The 19,772-nt window shown below is 43.0% G+C and overlaps 1 protein-coding gene across 2 annotated transcripts; it reads right to left on the minus strand.

Moving 5' to 3' along the window:
• Window positions 1-1,364: 1,364 nt before the first annotated feature.
• Window positions 1,365-19,750, minus strand: PAX9 (paired box 9). 2 transcript variants are annotated; one of them, XM_053945574.1, is made up of 5 exons: window positions 19,516-19,750; window positions 17,970-18,596; window positions 15,486-15,628; window positions 10,465-10,617; window positions 1,365-1,619 (listed from the first exon to the last, which is right to left on the minus strand). In XM_053945574.1, exons 1-5 carry the CDS (start codon window positions 19,517-19,519, stop codon window positions 1,365-1,367), a joined length of 1,182 nt encoding a protein of 393 aa, XP_053801549.1. In that variant the 5' UTR covers window positions 19,520-19,750. The 2 variants fall into 2 exon arrangements, with proteins under 2 accessions (XP_053801549.1, XP_053801550.1); XM_053945575.1 differs by lacking the exon at window positions 10,465-10,617.
• Window positions 19,751-19,772: the final 22 nt, after the last annotated feature.

Raw genomic sequence — 19,772 nt, forward strand, 5'->3', positions numbered from 1 at the left:
AGTCAGAACTTTATTGTTGCCCAAGGAAGACAGGTAAATTTTCAAAAATCAGAATGTCAGCTCTCTTGGGATTAAAGTTTAAAGCAAAATAACTGGCATGGAGTACTTGCCACTGCATACAGAAATGTAGAAAGGAAATTTGCTAATATTAAATAATATCTCTGTTTGTAGCACCACCACCAGTATACCTATAAGGGAAAAAAAAATGCTTCAGAACAATAATGTAAACTTTACCAAGAGCTATACTTTACATTCATTAAAGCAGAAATTAAAGACAAGGTCCTCTATAAAAATTACAACGTAATCTGGACACAAGTGAGCTGAGAATGATGGGACAATTCTGTTTCTCAGTGGAGTTTTTGACTGATAGGGCTTTTAAAGTATCTCTGCATAGATTAGGTTGCACACTAACATAAATTTTCCTCTACAGTTTTCTGTTTTATTCAGGTATTTTCCACCCATTTCTGTTTGTACACTTCATATGAATGTGGTGTTTCATGAATCTGGGAGGCTGGGTAGAACTGGAGAGTTACTTAGCTGGATTTCTGCCTTTGACTCTTCTGCCAAAGAAATAACTATCTCATAAGATGTTGAAGCCTCCACTGTAAGCACAAAAACATGACCAAAAAGCCCACCTAAACCTCACCACCTATCACCCCACCATGCAAAGCCATAGAACATAACTAGAAATCATCTGAACTTAAAAAAAAAAAAAAAGAAAAAGAAAAAGGTAAGAAATGTACTGGAAGGTGAAAACAAATGCTGTCAAAAGCCTCTATTTACAAATGGATAAAATCACAAATATCTTACTACTGCCTGACGATGGCAACATGCCAGAAGAATCTGAAAGCCACCTTTTGCCTTCATTCTATATTTGATTACCAAAACCCAATAAAACAACAATAAAGGACCTCATAATAACAGTGGATTGTATAATCTCATCAATTAAATGGTTGTTCTCTAAGCATTTGGCAAACACTTCCCATTCAGCCACCTTTGCTGATTCAAGGCGTAGCAGAATTTTCTGTGGTGATCTTTCTTTATTGATTTTTGCACAAATCTTAATAACAATTGCACATTTAGAAAGTTTGTGATGATTAAGAATAAATATGTGTGGTTTGACCAGGAGAGAGTGGAACAAGGCTCCACGAGCCCTTTGAGGGACAGAAAGTCTTTAAGAGCACAACACCACACTTTTTTCAGTTTCTGATGTTGTCTTCAGCTCTTTAATCCCAAAAGCCTTAGGGGAGACAAGTCATGAGGAGAAATGCCAGGTGTGGCCAGCATGAAGCGAGCAGTCCGTGAGCTGGGCTCAGGGGCTGAGGAGCCAGCGAGCTCACGGTGCTCCTGGACCAGCTCCTGCATCAGAGAGCGGAGGCCGTGACAGAGTGGCTGCCCTCCCTGGCAGTCTGCATGCCCTTGAACGCCAGCGAGGCGGGGATGTCGCAGCTGTGAGGGGACAGCGGGGTGCCCCCGGCGTGCTGCCAGCCATGGCTGGCCATGTAGCTGGATGGAGTGGCGCTGTACGTCATGTAAGGTGACACTTGGGCCGGTGTGGCGTAGGGAGGCATGGCTGGTGCGGACACAAAACTGCTGACAGCTGGGAGGCCATTGGGTGCCTGAAAGGAGAGGGAAAGGAAGAGAATTTCTGAGAGAGTGAGACACATTGGATCTGGCATAAAAATCAGTCCTCAGATCCTGCCCGGGCTTTGTACCAAAACTAGGACCAGCGGGGACACTAAGACAGAGACCCATAACCTTTCCCCTCAATTTCAGGGTCTCAGTGGCCCCTTCTGCTTTGCTTTTAAAACCAGTTACCCCACTGTGATCAGTGCTTCACACCTCTCCCAGCAACCTGTCCCAGACAGGGACCACCAGCAGATGATGAGGAAACACACGCCAAGAGCAGGGCAGGAGCTGCTAAGGCCTCCGTACACCTGCCTACCTTCCCGCGAGCTGTTGTTCATGGACTCCTCAAAGCCCATGGTTGCATGTAATCATTACACTTGAGAGCTACTGGAGGGATTTGTAATGAGGCTCTCCCTTCTCTCTCACTGAGCACCTTAATGCACTTGGCAATGATTTTCACAGGTTGGAGTAGATGAACTGTGACATTTACCTACCTTTCCCAAATTTCACACAGAGTGTTGGTCACTGTTGCAAGCCCTGCTGGGGAGTGCTGTGGCAGTTTAAGCTGGGTGTGCAGTGACCACAGCCATCCCAGCAGCAGGAGAGACAGACCCATCCCTGTGCCTCACCTCTCCTGGCCCCAAAGGAGGGTGGGCTCAGCCTGAGCTGCCATGGGCAGGTGCGGGCACAGATCTGAAAGCAACCCTCCCTGGAGTGAAGAGGTAACAGCGGCTGGGGGAGGTGGAACATCTTAAACTCTTGGGTAACTGTTTGTTCAGAGCATGAGTCAGAACTATAGTAGTAGTATTATTGATGATGACTTTTAAAAATCTGTTTTCTAGGTACTTGGGTTAAAAAACTTGCAAATGTTCTTTGCTCATAGCTTCTCCTGGTTTCAATAGGGCTTCTGTGCGCAAAACAATTGCAGGGCTGGGTCCTTTCCTGCAAGCTATTTTCCTAGGTCCTTCTGTAGGCTGGAGAGAAGAGTTTCTATTTAAATAGAGAAGGGAGAGTCCTTCAGTCAGCTATGCTATGATTTCACAATTAATGACTCCTTATTTAACTAAAAAGCGTTTGGTGGTTTATTTCACACCCATAAATGTTTCTTCAGCCAAACAGCTACAAACCAAAATCATTTATCTTGCTTAAGTTTCAATTTGTATAGTGTTTGTTTTAGGATTTGGGGTGGCATTTTTTCTCAAAAAATGTTTCCTATCTGGGTATGAAAGAAGAGTACTGATTCAGCAAATCCTGTAGCATCATCACATGGTACAACTGGACGCAATCTGAATAGTGCAAAGTTAAAAAATTAAACAGACTTTTGTTTCTGCTAAAATTTCACATGGTATTAACATTTCACTTGTTCAATTTCTGCCTGGATTTCTCCTGCCTTATTCCTAGTATTTACCTTCATAAAGGGCACTGGCCTATTTTCAGGCTCATGAGTTTCCCACCCATGTAGCTCACAGTTCCACTGTCTAGACTATCCTCTCATTGTCATTTGGGAAACAGAGCAGTAATTCTGCTGGACTCCGTCAATATAAACCTGTACAGCAGACTAAAGCAGCAAGAGACAGCAATGGGATGCTGGCCACAAGCTTCCAATAGGAATATTAATTAGTACAAAACACACAGCCGCAGCAGCAACATAATTGTCATTCAAAATAAGTAAATACTTTGTTGAAGCTGAGCTTGCCTTATTCTTTTGAAAATCCAAATATGTGATCTGACCAGTAACTTGTATTACATGCCCCCTATTGTGACTCAGAATTACACTTTAGCTTCAGCTTTAAATATCAGTGTTCGTAGCAATACTAATTAATACAAACCTGCAAATAATTGCACTGCAAAGCAGTAAAATTCTTGAATCACATGGAAAATTATGTCATTGAATTTACTGGAAATAAAAAGTGTGGCCCTAAAAAGCTGCTTTTCCAATGTGCAAACATGAAACAAGAATGAGCACCTCTGTTTTTTTGTAACAAGCACCAACAAAAAGCTTTGCACAGGGGCAGTAAAGCCATTGTACCAGGTTGTAACGCTGGCATATCAAGAGCCACAACCCAAACATATTCTGCACAGAGAAGTACAAAAACCCTGAAGGGGTGGGTGCTGGAAGGAGAAAATCTATGGGACAAATCCCTGAAGTCTCATAGCCATTGAGACAGCGCAAAACTTCAGCTTCTAGACCTCAAAAGAGGTTTTTTGGACTCTGTGACTCCACCCTGTTCCTCAGGCTTTCCCACTCCCAAGCAGTGGGCTCAAGGCTGTGTCTGGAAGCCCCATTTTAAGTAGGATTCCTCATTAGAAATGCTCATGTTCTGTGAACCCTTAGCTGTGCTGTGGGAAGGATGTGTTAGTAGGTACAGGGCAGATCTGTGCCAGGCAATGTGCTAACAAGGCATCTCTTTGCTGATCCACCAGTGTTCCAGCCCATGTTCTGGCCTACTGCATCTCCTACAGACAAGGCCACCAGGGGCTCCTCAGCAGCCATAAGATGACTTTGCATGATCTGAGGCAAATCTGAGCTCCTGAACACCTCACATTAATGCAGACATTATTGATAAATACTTTATCAACAGGCTTATTGATAAATATTTGATCCAATCACACATATGTTCTGTGACCTTATGGCACAAAGTCTTCAAACTATAATTCATGAAGAAGCCCAGGTTTCCTGTTGAATCATACTGCAGGTGCCACTTGGGTTGTTATTGATAAAACAGATGGAAGTTGATTAAAGATTCACTAGTTTTTGTAAAAGCTTACTTGAAAATAATACAGATTTATAGCAGCCAGAAGAATTCTTTTACACACACACACACACACATACACACAATCTTACTCAAAATAAAGTTGTGAAAACTGTTGTTTTTATAGTCTATTCTGAATGTCAGAAAGATCCTGCCCCAACTACTGAGGGCAGGATGTAGTGACAGTTGTGTAGGGACCACCAGCTGCAACCTGTCAGAGGCCACCAATGCTGTCTGTCATCACTGCCTCACTGAATTGGTGAATCATTCTTATTTTTATTGCACTGCTACAAAGCTTTACCACTCAAAACCATGATTCTGTGGATGCCACAGATGCCCTCAACCAAGCAGGCAGCACTGGGATGGGTAGGAACTGGCCCAGCACAGAGTGCAATTCTGCCTCAGGGGAGGTTTGAGCCATACCTACAAAGCAGTCAGAGGCTTCCTCTGACCTGAATTAAAAGATGAGGGGATAGAGAAAATCTCACTCTATATGATTTTAATGTAAAAAAAAAAAAAAAAAATTAAAAAAAAACACACCCAAATTTTCATATCTGACTTTCATCTGTGAAAGACCTGGCCTAATAGTCTTGACACAAGTGGGTTTTTTTCCAAACAGCCTTAGATGCAAAGTGTAGGTTATCAGAAGGGTTGAATCTTGTCTGTCAATCTGGCACTTTTTACAAACATGACATTCACTTAAAATAAATGGAGGGGATTAAGTTCCATGACCCTGACTGGATGAATAATTCATCCTGCAGTATTTCAATCAGAGGAAATGAACACCAAAATCTAAACATTTGTAATTAGGAGAGCAAGAACCCCACGGTGTTTTTGGATTTTTAAAACCCTAAGAATTTGTTTTAAGTGCAGAGGTTCTTGAACCTGGCTTTTAAGTTTTATAAATATTTTTTTTTCTTAATTTGAACCATCATTTTTCAAGGGAAATCTAATTTTTTAAAGCAAACAAACAAACATTTAGTTGTAGCTGAACAAGAACCTCTGCTGTGTAAGAGATAAGGGTTCCCATTTGAAAGTACCTACTTTCTGGCTTCTACAAAGTTCAGAGAGAAACTTTTGCTCTCAATTGCTGCTTCTATCAATGTTTTCAGACAACTGATGGAATAAGTATTTCTAAACTTTAGAGCTGCATTTGAAACCTAGAACACATGATCTCCCAGCAACTCACAAATTCACTTAAAACTGTTCTTGCAAAGCTACCAGCAAAACAGGAGTAATTGGGTCAGGATCACAAGTTGGATTTGGTGCCTTTCTGCCAATTTGCTGCTGATACCTGCCAGTGACAGTAAAAGGAATATTGAGATGAGAAATCAAAACCAGGGCCAACATGAAGCCTTGCTTTGGGTCACACAAAATGGTACTGCTGAAACAAGCAGACTGCACGTATTTCCACCAGTAAAGGAGTTGCTTGAGTAGTTTCAACAGATGGAATCTTTAGTTTTGGTCACTTTAGATACAATACTAACTAAAGACAACTTTTTTTGTAATTGTTTTTAGTCTGTTTGTGATTTGCAACACAGAGAAGAAAAGCAAGTCTAGAACCAAGCTAATGTGAGAATGTCTTTGGAATAAGTAATTTCCATTAGTTGCTTGGACTCCTAAAAGTCAGAATAATTCTTTCACAACCAGAGGTAACCACCACATACACCTTGATACCTGTTTTGAAGGTTGTGCTTGTATAAAGTGTTGCAGAGCTTCAGCTGCCTCTCTCCTTCATAGTAAGAAGACACAAGGGTACAAGCTTTCTGGACAAACTTCCCAGTCAATCCATGTCAGACAAACTACCTGATTTTGTTTTTTTCTGGCTTGGTCACAGAAGAACCAGAGAAACGTGCAAGCTAAATTTTACTTTTGGTCCTCATGGTATAAATTCTAATTATATATTGTAGTGAATTTATATGATTTTGTTTCATTCCCTTTTCTACTTTTCCTTCTCTGACTTTTGCTTGCTAGATATGCGTTCTCTCAGTATCAAAACTAGTTCATCTCCTCTGTTCTCTTTCCATGTTGCTTCTAAATGTTTCAGAAAATGACACAGATTGTAACATTCAAAATCACAGACTGGTATTTATGTTAGCTATCATTAATGGCAATAACGTAAAGGATCTCATTTCAGTTTTATGTGAATACAAACAAGAGCACATTTGATGCCGCAGGTGGATGCCACCTCAATTTCACAGTCTAACTCTAAAGCAGGTGTAAAAAAGACTGTAAATTGTTTTTCTTATTGTTATTATTTACAATTTTTAAATAATTGTAAGTAATAATAAAATCATTATTTAAATTACTTGTCCACTGTAATATAATTGTTACAATATTTAATTAAATAGTTCATGTATTGCACGGACTAAGAATGCAGGCTTTGTAGAAAATTACTATTTAAAAAAATGTTTCTGGAGAAACAGCATAGCCTTCAAGTTCGAGTTACCTAATTCAGCAGCCTGAATGAGCTTGGACAGTGACTCAGCCCAAAATCCCCTGCTACAGTCATCAGAAGTTCAGTCTATGTCACAGCTTAAGGGACACACCTCTGGTGAATAAGGTTGCTGTTTTCGTTTGTATCTCGCAATTCTAACACTGACTTGGATGGAATGAATCCTTCCTGTCCTTGGATCAGCAAGCTCAGCACATTGCCTTGATCCTGCAGCACAGCCCTTCCCCGAGAGCAACTGAAACCAACGAGCAGAGGTACCAGGGAGCAGCTACTGGCAGCAGCTACTGGGAGCACAGTGGAGCGCTGGCGGCAGCTTTCTCTGCAGGGACACTGCCGCAGCTCCGCACACACACAGACACCCTCTCGCTGCTGGTTTTCCAAATGAAAACCTTCTAACATTTTCTGGAAATGGTGAATCTTTTCCAAATGGCCTGTAAACACAGTCATGAAGAAGCTATTGCAGCAGTTGTTCTTTCCGCAGCAAGAAAAATCATAGCAGGGAGCAAAATATCTAGTCCTTCAATCAGAAGAGCAAATTAGCATAAAAATCCAGAGGATATCTCATTTTTAGGGACATGCACATAATCAGTTAAAACGATTATAACAAGACGAGGAGCAATCAAACACAAACTGCAAACATCAAGGAAGCAAACATGCTAAATCTCCCTTTATAATTGGAGATTAAATATGATTTATAAATCAACATACGGGCTCCCTAGGGAAGAACAAACAAATTTTCCAAGTAAAAAAGCAGCAGCTAGCGTGTAATAAAAGTATCATTTAGGAAAATGGCATTACTAAATTATCTAAGTAATAAAAATGGAGGTTTTTTAGGTTTTAAAATGTATAAATTTAAGTAATATTTTTGTAGAAATTGTAGTCACTAAATTAGAGCTAAATTCTGAAGCTGCAATTCAGTGCTACAGCATCAACAGGAAAAATGATGATACCACGAATCAATTCAGATCAGTGTTCCACAAAAATTAATGTGCCTACACAGGTAAGTCACAATTACTTAAAGAAGGATTACAAAAGTGAACACTGAGTAAATTTCCCCTGTTTATGATAATGGTCTTTATTAAGAATATTTTTAAGAAAAAATGAGATTAAATTGCTAATGTGTTTCTGAATAACCTAGCCAGAGTTAATGATGCAAATCATGGTTTGCTTTTTATAGTGCTGGAAAATATTCTTGCAAAAATATTTTCATTAGACTAAATATCCGTATTCTTAGATGAATTAACTTATTTTATTGAACATATTCCTGATTTGATTTTCTATTAATTTCACTGCAATCAGCAGAAAGTAAGACTCTGAAAAAATTAGGATATTGACATTAAATAATTTTGACATACAAAAAATCTTAGAAGGGGCAATAATTTATATGTAAGATATTAATTTTGTATAATATTATAAAATATAATATTTGCATTTTTTTCAAGAAAGAGTGAAGAGTGATAATACATTGAAATTGAGAAGCTTTTAAAAATAACACATGGGCAAGGGGCTTACATAGCTGCTTTGTTGCTCAGCTGAACTGAGCTGACTTCCAGAAGATTGTGATTTGAAAAAGAGACCTTTCAAAAACGGAGAATTACACTACTTCTTTTTCACTCTAAGTTGTGCAAAGTAATGCTGGTATTCTAGTTGAAGTCACAATTAAAACAGATTTATTCTTAGAGCTGAAGTGTTCTAAGATTTCAAACATAGTTAGCTACTCAATCCTGTACATTATCTCTTAAAAAGATGCCATTTTCTTTGCGGCTATTTCTCCCATTATTAAATTCAATGCACAACAATGCACGGCATAAGAAAATCACCCCTTCTTCCTTCTAAAATAAAGTTCAGTCCTTTCATAATGAGCAGATCCCATTCCCCGTGTTTAATGTGCTTTTTTATTAATTTAAAGTTGTTTCCTTTACCTATAGCCATCCCCAGCTGCAGTGAATAATACAGAAACCAGATAATATCAACTGAGTGTTTTAACTATAGTTGGGACATGCATTAAGATCACTCTAAATTATATTTTCTTATCCAGTTTTAAATCTCAGCCTCTTCAGGGAAATAAAATCTCAGTTTTGGAAATAGTAATAGTAACTTGAATTTACACACCACCACCAATCCTTTCCTGAAGTAGCCGGGGGCATTTTATATCTTTTCCAAAGCAAACTACAGCAGAAACAAAAGAAAAGGAAAAAAAAAATGGGGGGGGGGGGGTAGGATAGGGAAGAAGGGGGAAGGAAAAAAGGAAGAAAACACCACTCATTCTCTGACACTGAGTAATCTACTACAAAAGCAATGGAGGAAAAGAGGGAGAGGAGAAAAAGGCATGGTGGATAAAAGGCAGACAGAGGATGCTGTAAAACCTAAGCACATTCTGAGGGAAAAGCAGGGAGCAAGATCTTCCAGCGCTTCTTCAGAAGCACAGTGGGTTTAGATGGTTTTCACAGTGAAGTGAGATCACAGCACACCAAGCACACACTAACATGTCCCCCTAAACGTCTCCGAATGTAGATTATAGTTCAAGGTCTACACTGTCATTGAATGGTTGCTTCCCTTTCATACACCAGGTTGAGAAGGATTTTATAAATCAAATTCACTGCCTTTCCAGTGAAGATGCTGGATCCTGGGGTATGTTCTACTATTTAACAAACTTCACAGCCAGACTATTTCAAAGTGGAGTGAAAACAAATTCTGGTTGCTTTAAGCACAAAGCCTGGTTCTGATGACAAAAACACAACTTAGTCTTCCTAAGACAGATATACTGGGTTTATGAGGACAATAGGAAAGCACGGGGGAAAAAAAATCATGTAATATAAACAAACTCCTTTGAGTTGGAATTAATAACAGATTCCCATAGTTTTAGAAATTATTTGCACAATACTTCCCCCTTGGTACTTTGACAAAATCTGGAATTGGGCAGGGCACACATGGACACTAAACAAGCAAATAAACTGGAAGAAATAAACATTAGTTCTTTTCTATGCTGTTGGTTAACACCATAATGTATTACTGAAAGGTTCTATGAAAAATGCCTTCTTAATATTATATACTTAGCAATATATTGCAATTTCAATATGCTGTTATTTAAATTAATAAGGAGACTTATGGACACAGACACTTCAAAGGGATTCTCGATGTCTAGAAGCTAGGCAAATATGGGGTCAAACTGGTAAAGTCCTCACCTTGTTCTTTTCAGGGACAGCCAAAACAGCAGTCTCCTATGTCTAGCAAATCTCTGATGCTGCAGAGGCAGTTACTGGGAAACTGGTACACTAAGGAGGGTGAAGCCATAATCCATCAATTGTTAAATGCCTACGGTTGTTACAACTAGGTATGTAGGCAATTCCTAAAAGCTGATAAATTGCCACAACAGACAAATTCAAACACACTATACAGTCTTTATATACTTGCCAATCTACTGCAAGAACCAAGACTGAACAGGTGAAATCACATCTAATACCTCTGCTCCTGGCACTCTGCTCCTGGCTGTGATAGGTATCTCCCATCACTCCCGCTTTACAGTCCCTAATCATGTTTGTCATGGCAGACCTTCTGGTGGGTTGGGGTCCTTTGAGCAGAAGGTGCTTAGAGTGCAGTTTGAGTGTCATCATACCATTCACTCACCTCTCTGACTTTCTTTATTAGTTTCATCCGGGTGGAGTGCCCTGAAGCCATGTGGGTTGGTGGACAGGGCACTGTGTTTTGGCCGTGGAAGCAGGTGGCCAGTAAGAGGCAGGTCTCACAAATGGGGTTCGAATTGGGTGCCATCCAGATCACCTGGGGAGGAATCGGGTGCATGTAGTGGGATCAGCTCATCCCCCTCACCCACAACATGCAATGACAAGGATGCCTAGACCTTGAGCAAGCTGTCTTAGTGGCAATGTCTTGATAGCAGGCCTGGTCTGGAGATCCTAGTGAGAGTGACACAGAACCAGTCTCCAAGCCAAGGTCTGAACCCCTGCACCAGACTCTGCTAACAATGCTGCTGGGTACTACAGCAAGAAAACAAATAAACACCTCTCCTTCGCAGCTTCACCCCGCTGCTGCCTGGGTATGACTGAAGAGCAGTACGTCTGGACCTTTGTCATTGATGGATTTTGCACAGACCCATAGCAGGAATCCAACTGCCTGGATCCTGGGTTGTAAGATGCTAAATAAGTGATTTGCTAATTAATTTTTTCAGGAAATCATGTGTAGGAAGGCCATAAATTTGCCATAATATTTAAGGCTATATTTTAATGTTGTCCCCAAAGAAGTTATCCTGTGTTGTGGGTTCTAAGCACTGCAGATACAGTTACAGATGCATGGCCATCAAATACACATTGCTCACTGTTCATCTATAAATGAAAGATCAGGAACTAAATGTTTACATTACCTACATTTTCTGTGCAAGTAATTGTCCAGAGTTGCACCTACATTTGCAATCTACTTGCCCTAAAATGGAGCCTTCCTTTTATGTGCTTGCAGCACACAGAGCTCACGGCCCCCGGTCAGAATGCAGCCGAGGGACAGGGAGTGATATCCCAGCAATGCCAAAAACTCATCCCCTAACAGCTGATGAAGTTCAGCTGAGACAGACCTGAGGTAGTTGCTGCTTAGGGGTTTGGCCAGCATGTCCAAGGAAGACTTCACTCAGACTATGTTCACAAACCCCTCTGAATTAGGAGTGTTTTCTGCAGCTTCAGTAGGTTTGGGATGAGGCCTCCAAAGAGTGTACCATTTCCAGGAGCGAGCTTGTTCTTAGACCCCCCCAGTTACAAGCTTTTTTCCCATTAATGAGTATCAACTCCCTTTGGCAATATGCACATCTGCTTCCTGCAACGCACACAGAAAGTCATTCTGAAAAGAAATTATTTCCAAGCTATTTGCCTCTCAGCAATCATACAGATGTATGTCAGGTCTTCTTCATTCTCATACATGTGTAAATACAGATCACAATTTTTTTTCACTTTGAACAACTATGATATCAGTCCAGCAAGTCACAAGCATCAGATGTCTGAGATCTGCATTTTAGATACAATATATATTTATTAAGTGTTTTGATTTCAAATGCAGGTTACAAATGTGTTCATATTGCAGTCATTTCAGCTATTTTTTCTTAATGCAGTAGTCAGTATAAGCTGTGCAATGCAAAAGAAAATACTCAGAATATTCATCCTTTGCAACAATAGCATAATTATCTTTAGAAGCACCTGAACACCACACTGGATGTGCCTCCCTCCATAAATAATGCAATATAACTGAGCTCTGTATGAAATGCGTATGACACAGAACTGTCAAACTCTTGGGAAAATCTATTTTCCTTTCCAGTTTCTCTGATTCCCAGTCACCCTGATTGAAAGCCATATGACAAATCTGTGAGTGTGATACACCAAGGAAATTATGCAATTGCTTACGTATAAATGACAGCCTGGGACATCAGGTAACTAAACCTGAATAGAAACTTGACAAGGCATCTTTTGGTTTTCTTTGGAATGTTTTGTACAGATTCACAGTCTGCCAGGCTGAGCTTTCAACTCCCAAAACCCAAATAGGAACAACATTGCAAACAAAAGCCCCAGGAAATCCATAATATAAAAAATGAAAAATCTTCTTCATCCAGAGGTCCAGTTTCATGTTTAACTAGCGTGACTGCATATTGTCAAGGCAAAAATGTGAAGTCTTCCTGCCTTTTTTGTGAGTGAATGCCCACTGATGTGTGGGACAAGGGCTGAAATGTAGCCATTGGAACCAAGGAGAGGTCAGCCTTGGCTGCTGCCTGACAAGTCTGGGCTGTCAATAAGAGTTTTGCCTACAAAAAGGCTACAGTATCCCGTGTCTTAAAAGAAATGTATGTAATTTAAAAGAAGTGTTCAAATAAATTTACTGTAAAAGTACACAAGACCTTGTTCTTTGGTCTCAATTTTTCCAGACTTTCTCACACAGGGAGATTTTCCAGGGGACTTCTTGAGAAGCAAAATATTAACTTCCATGACTAAAGCTGAGGAACAAGTCTTTCACTTGCTATGAAAGACTATGGAGCTATTTACAGGCTATGGACAGGTGAACTTTGGATGTTGGTGATGCTTAAATACATAGACGATATTTGTTGGAAAATGCAGAATTAACTATCACTCACACAAAATCCATTGTTAATGTGCTTCAGAGCACATTTCCTCTGCTTCTGTGGTGAAATTGGGAAGCCTAAGTTAAACATCCACACTTGATTCCCTCCTCTTGTAGACACCTCTGATTTTGATAATACAGACATAAAAACAGAACAACCACTTCTCTTCTCTGGGGGAAATCTGATGTCTGCCTCCGTAAGACCCTTAAGAGTTTTTCTAACAAGCTTTGCCCAAAAGAGATAAGGAAATAGCAATTACCCCGAAGTACAATGACACAGCCTATTTCACCATAGTCCTTCTGGCATATTAAGTATATCTGAGACTTCCCCATTTTTCCACCACTCCAGATACCTCCCTGCTAGATTCACAAATGAACCAGCATTCTCTCATATCCCCTGCTCATCTCTTTACACCCAAAACCATATACATTGCAAGAGACCATGAATGCGATGATGTCAGAGAATTTTATAACTCTTCACTGTCACAGGCTGTCACTCCAGACTCACTACACTTCAGCAAAAAGACAGTAAGTCAGCACTATCTGCAGCAGGAATTTGGTTTATCAGCTTCACTTCACGCTGTCTGGAATAAATATTTTGGCAAAAGGAATGTGGGAAAAACTGCAAATTATCACATTTTCCCATCCTTATTTAGCATGATGTTTTTTAACATATTCTTAATTAGCAAGGTAGTGAACTTGTGACAGACAAAGCGATTAATGCACATTCAAATTAATTCTCTGGATAACAATTCTGAATACTATATGAATAGACTGGTCTATGTGTTAAAACTCTCCAAAGCCAAATTCTGTTGACCTATATTATTATTACAGGGAAAAAACTGGGAAGAACCTCTTCTATATCTTCCTTTAGAGTGCAGGGTTCTGAATATGGCTTTTTTGCCCTTTGAAACTCTCTGGACAATTTATTTGGATAAATGAAATCCATTTTATTAATAGCAATTTTCTCAGATTTTAAATAGTGTGTATGTTTAAATAACATTTATCAGGTGATCTTTCAGGTTGAACAAAACTTTAAAGTAAAACTGATATTGACAATAGAACAGTTATATATAATGAAGATGAAATCATTAATATTGAAAGTAAAAAAGAAAAACAAGAAAAGGTAAAAAATAGTTTCCAAACCAATATTGAAAATAACTCAATAACTAAAACACTGTTTCTCAACACATCTGTGAAGTAAATGAGATCCATCAGAGGCCATGGTTTATGGCCTATGAACAAGATCCTGTGAATATTTCAGCAGGACTGTGTGCAGAAGGCCCAGCCTGGAACCTAAGACAATTAAGCCACAGTAACAGCGGCTCTTACAGAGTAGTGACAAGCTGTATCTACTGTTTTTTAGCAAATGCTTATTTTAGTCTTTAAAAATATTGTAGAAGGAGTAGTAACGCTAAATCTAAGTCTAATTCTATCTTTATTCATAGACTAATGGCTACACTATAGACAGATTACTTGTGTTATGAAATGAATATAATAATAATGGGATAATAGAAAAACAAAACAAATAGGATAGCATTTAGGGTGGTGTAGTGTTTAAAAGGCAATATATGTAATGAAGTAGCTGTTCACTATCGGGATCTACAGTATTTCCCACTCTGCCCGCTCTTTGCAAGTGTTCCCACAGTTTGTGTTACGCATCTTGAATGTGAGAGTCTGAGCTACTCTCAGCATCAAACACGAGCTACAAAAGTTTCCTCTACATGGATCTAAAACCAGACACAGAACTCAAAAAATATGTCCAAAACCTCTCTCTTTGAATGGGAAAAATGCTAAACAGCAATTGTGGGTTTTCTTCGACTTGCTTCTAAGTACAACAAATGCGTGGTCGGGAAGTCAGTGTGTCTGAGAGACCTCTGATGCATTTTGAAATGTTTCCATCACACGGAAAAAATGTTTTCAAAACCTGTGCTTTCCCAACGAGGAACAGTTGAGCCTTTTATAGCTTTTCTCCTGGCATGGGACTTGATTAGCAAGTACAAAGATTTAGACAGAGATTTATTAAGTAACAGTTATATTGTGTTGTAATTAAAACGTAGGAAATTCGCCGTCTACTTAAGCGTTTAAAAATGCTTAATGTAGGAAGCAATTACATCTCATTTTCAAATTATTCCCCTGACTACAGAGCACGCTGCGGACAGAGTAAAACGCGGCTGTATGGGCGGAGCGGCGGCGGGACGTGCCCGCTGGCCCGGCCGGGGCGGGGGTCGATGGCGGCGGGTCTGGAGCGCCCGCTGGGCGGGCGGGGCGGGGGCAGCCCCGGGCCCGGGATGCGATCGCTGCCGCCCGCCAGCCCTCCGCCCGCCGGCAGCAAGGCGGGATGGGAGTGCCGGGCGCCGCGGCCGCCAGGCCGGAGGAGGGAGCGGAGAGAGGAGCGAAGAGGGCCAAGCTTTTTTCCGCCCGTCTTTGCAAACCAAAACAGAAGAAAGTCCGGCACCGGCTCCAAGCCGAAGACGGTAGCCCGAGGCCGAGCTCAGGAGACCTGTGCATCACTGCCCGCCCCCCCTCTCTCTCTTTACCTGGCTGTACTTGGCCTCCTGCTCAAGGGAGCTCTTCTCCAACCCGTTCACGGCATGCTGGGTCGGCGGGTGGAAGCTGTTTCGGCCCAAGCTGCTCCATTCCTCCACCTTGGGGCTGGGGTAAGGCGAAGTGTCATTCACTGCTGGAAAACAAAGGAGCGAGAGAGAGGGAGTTAGAGGCAGAGGCTAGGATTCGGAGATGGAGATGGCTTTGCTTCGGGATGGAGACGTCTCCCTCTCCACATGGAAGGCAGTCTGTGGGGCAGAGCTAAGGGGAAACCGGTCCCTCGCCCGCCACACCTCGCTGAAGCAACTGGAAGCTCCTTGAGAGGGTGATTCGTGGGCAGAAGGGAGTCAGCTCCCTCCGTGAAACCTGTGACAGAGATCAGCAACCCAGCCCAGAGCTGGCTGGCTCGCTCGTCCCCACGTCCCCGCACTGGCGGGATGGAGCTGCCGACAGGCATTTATCCTCCAGGATCTCCTAAAGGGGAATTTACGGCAACCGCCGTGTGTGTATTTGTGAGTCAGAGGAGAAACGATACCCCGTGTTACAAACAGACCTGACACGCCTACGTATGAACTGGGATCCAAACACTTTTTGGGAGAAAAAGAAAATGCAACATAAAAGTAAATAAATAATTTTTTTTAATTAGGGAAATAAAAGGAGGAAGATAAGAAAGCGAGGAGGAAAAGAAGTAACAGTCCTATTATTTACATGCCTATCAGCCGCGCCATAGGCATACCGGGATGTTTTGCTGGCGGACAAATTCCTCGAATGGCCAAATTCCCGCACCCGGGAGCCAGGGGAGGAGTAGGGGGAGCCCTGCCCGGAGCCCCGCGCCCAGCCGGGGCATCGGAGCTGCCGTGGGAGGGGGCTTTCCTGAGACACCACCTCGCTCGGCCCCTCGCCGTGCTGGGGAAAGGCACAAATCTGAAGTTGTCTTAAGAAATTGAGCTCCCTCGGCGAGCGCCCTTTTCTGCTGATCTCACACTTTCCCATGAATAGGGGCTTCCTTTCCGTGTCAGCAAGGTCAGTTTGCCCTATAAATCAAGGGCGAGCAGCCCCCATCTGCGGCATCGGCCACTCCGCAGCCCTGACCCTCTGACGGGAAGGGGAGGGGGGAGATTTCACACTGCAGAAAAATGTGTGCCGCTGCGGGGGCTGAGGGAGACGGGACAGATACCGAGGTACTCGGCAGCACCGTTAGAGGCCTGCCTGCCAATATGGTGTTAATAAAGGAGGAACTCACTAAACAAATAAATAAATAAATAAATAAATTAAAAAAAAAAAAAAAAAAAAAAAAAAAAAAAAAAAAAACCAAAAAACAACCCAAACAAAACCCTACCAAAAAAAAAACAAAACTAAATTTCTCATCTGATTGTAATGCTCTCATTCTTTTTAATGTTCATTGCCAACACTACCTCTAGATTGCCAGGCGTGTGTTTGTTGAAGTCGACTTAGAAACAAGCACATTTGTTTGTGCCAGTGAGGACTAGGATCAAGTTTATATCGTGAAGGGCAAAGAAGAACAAACTTACTTTTTTTTGCATGTACACAAATAAAAAAAACATGCTTGTGCATACGTATGTGTTGCTTGAAAAAAATATCACCTTTCTGATTAAATAAGAATATTATTCTACAATGCCTAAAGGATAATTTTGCATTCGAAATGCTGGTAGAATTGGTTTGTTGCTGTTAAAAAGGCAGTGAAAACAGAGATCACAACTCCCACCTCTCCACTAATACTGAGAGAAGAATAGGACACAGAGATCGCTGTAGGCAAGGGTTATTTTGGACTGTTGTTTTCAGTGACACTTTGAGTAACGCTTTCACTGTTAGCTCACTGGCAGAGACCGAAATGGAAAAAATATCCCTTGCTAGCGAGCGGCTGGGAGACGCGACGCAGTTTCCAGGCGGAGGAGCCGAAAGAATGTGAAAGGGATAAAAGAGGCAAATCTTGGGCCTTTGGTTTTCATAGACCACCGCTTCGGAGGAAAATACACCATCAGAATGAAAGCAATTAGATGACATTTGAACTTCCTGCCGAAGCAAATTTGGCCTGATTGCGAAAACTACAGAAAATTGACTTCTCGGAAACGCCAAGGCAGCACCCGTGACCGGAGTGCGGCAGCGAGCCTCGGTCGGGACCAGGACCGGGACCGGGACCGAGTGCGCCCTGGTGCCGCCGCACCCTGAGCCGTTCCCTCCGGCGAAGATCCCCACTTCCCCCGTCAGAGAGGCGGAGGTGATGGCCGATGTGTCCTGTTTGCTGGTCCCCTTGCAGCCCACCCAGGCCCTTCGGTATGCCCACATTCCGAGACACGTCCTCCAGTAAGCTCAGTGCCCTGCCCGTGCCCGGGAAACGCCAGGGGTTTCCCAAATCAAACAACTAAACCACCTTCCGACCCTCGGAGAGGAAAGAACCCTCTTCGTAGGGGACCTGTTTGGCTGCCTTTGTGGCCCCGGCTCCCCCCATTTCTCACCTTGGTCTGTGATGGACCGGATCCCCAGGATGTCCGTCACCGAGTGAGAGGACGGCCACGTCCTGGGCATGGCCATGGTGCTGGGGATCGCCGGCACTCCGGGAGGTGTGGACACCTTGGCTCCTGCAGCAGCGATGGGGCTGGGGTAGGGGTAGATGTGGTTGTAGGACAGAGCAGGCTGTGGGGGCGGCTGGTGCTGCTTGTAAGACTCGTAGTGAGTCTGCTGAGACAGGTTCCCGATTTTGTTCCGGAGGATGCGGCTGATGGAGCTAACCGACGGCACGTTGTACTTGTCACACACGCCATCGGCCAGCAGGCGATCCCGGATCTCCCAGGCGAAGATGCCCGGATCCCTTTGTTTGTAGGTCCGGATATGTTTTACCACCGTGGGAGTGGTGACCCGAGGCTTGCTGCCGCCGATAGCCCCCGGTAGGATGGAGCCGGTCTCGTTGTAGCGAGCCAGGATTTTGCTGACACAGCCGTGGGAAACGCGGAGCTGCCGGCTGATGTCACACGGCCTGATACCCAGTTGCGCCAGTTCCACAATCCGCAGCCTGATGGCATTGGGCAGGGGTCTCCCGTTGACAAACACCCCCCCGAGCTGGTTCACTTCCCCGAAGGCAGGTTCTGCAAGCAAATGCACAAACACAGCCGTCGGACACGGCGGACGGCACAGAAGGGGGCGTCTGAGCTGCTCCTCATCATAGACAGATGTCACAGACAGGGACCCCCCCCCCGGTCACTCCACGCACGCTTCTTTACATTAGCGGGATGCCCCCGAGACTGAAGGAGGTAAAGGGGAGGGAGGAAGAGAAGTGAGAGGTTAAAAAAAAAAAAAAAAAAAAAAAAAAAAAAAAAAAAAAAAAGGAGAGAGAGATAGAAAGAAAAATGAAAAGGCAGAAAGAAAGAAAATCCGTGGCAACAAATTTCGGAGCTCTCCGGACTGTGCATCAAGCATATTCCCAAAAATAAGCACATTCCAGAGATGAAAAATGAGATCGCCCCAACAGACAATTCAGCTTTATTGCCACAGGAAAAAGGAACGCGAAGAAAACAAAAAGAAAAGAAAAACATCTTCTAAGAAGTGGGGGAGGGGGAGGAAGGAAAAGTAGTTGAGGAAATTCTTTTACATCTTGGGAGAGACGAGGGCAGCGCGGTGCTTCTGAGTCGGGACTAACTTTTTAAAGACAGATCCTGGTGCTGTTAGCGCCTTTCGCTTAACAGCCCGATTACACTGGGCTGTAAAACAAGCGTGTTAAAATGTTAACTGCCACGATCGGTGTCAGGAATAATATACAACGTGTCACGGGCTCCAGCCATCCGCTCGGCTGCGATCCTGCCTCGCACTCGCCTAATAACACTAATAACAAGCCGACTAGTCATTAGCGCGCTCTCTCCCCTGCTCCTGACCCTCAACATGTTCTTACAACTTGTAGGAACACGAGCAAAGTCAATAAGGGAGCCGCGGCGGTGGCAAATGACTGAGCACGGGTGCTCCCCCTCTCTTGACAGCACTTGAACCCTCCTGCGGCTCCCGGCCACTTACCCATTCCTCTGAGCGGGACACCTCGAGGCCGGCCCTAAATCCCAACGGATCCCTATGCCCGGGAACCGACTCCCGGCCTCCTGCGCTCCTGGCCGCACTGGCCCCGAGCCTCTCTGATCTCCGCTGAGGAGGGAACAGTAGCGTGAGGAAGAAAAGAACTACAAGGAAATCTACATCCCGACAAGAGAGCCTTGACTTCTGCATTTCAACCTCAGGGCAGCGTGGGCAGGGCCGGGCTGGGCCGGGCCCGTGGCCCA

This window comes from Vidua chalybeata, chromosome 6, assembly GCF_026979565.1.
Source record: "Vidua chalybeata isolate OUT-0048 chromosome 6, bVidCha1 merged haplotype, whole genome shotgun sequence".
Lineage (NCBI taxonomy): Eukaryota > Metazoa > Chordata > Aves > Passeriformes > Viduidae > Vidua > Vidua chalybeata.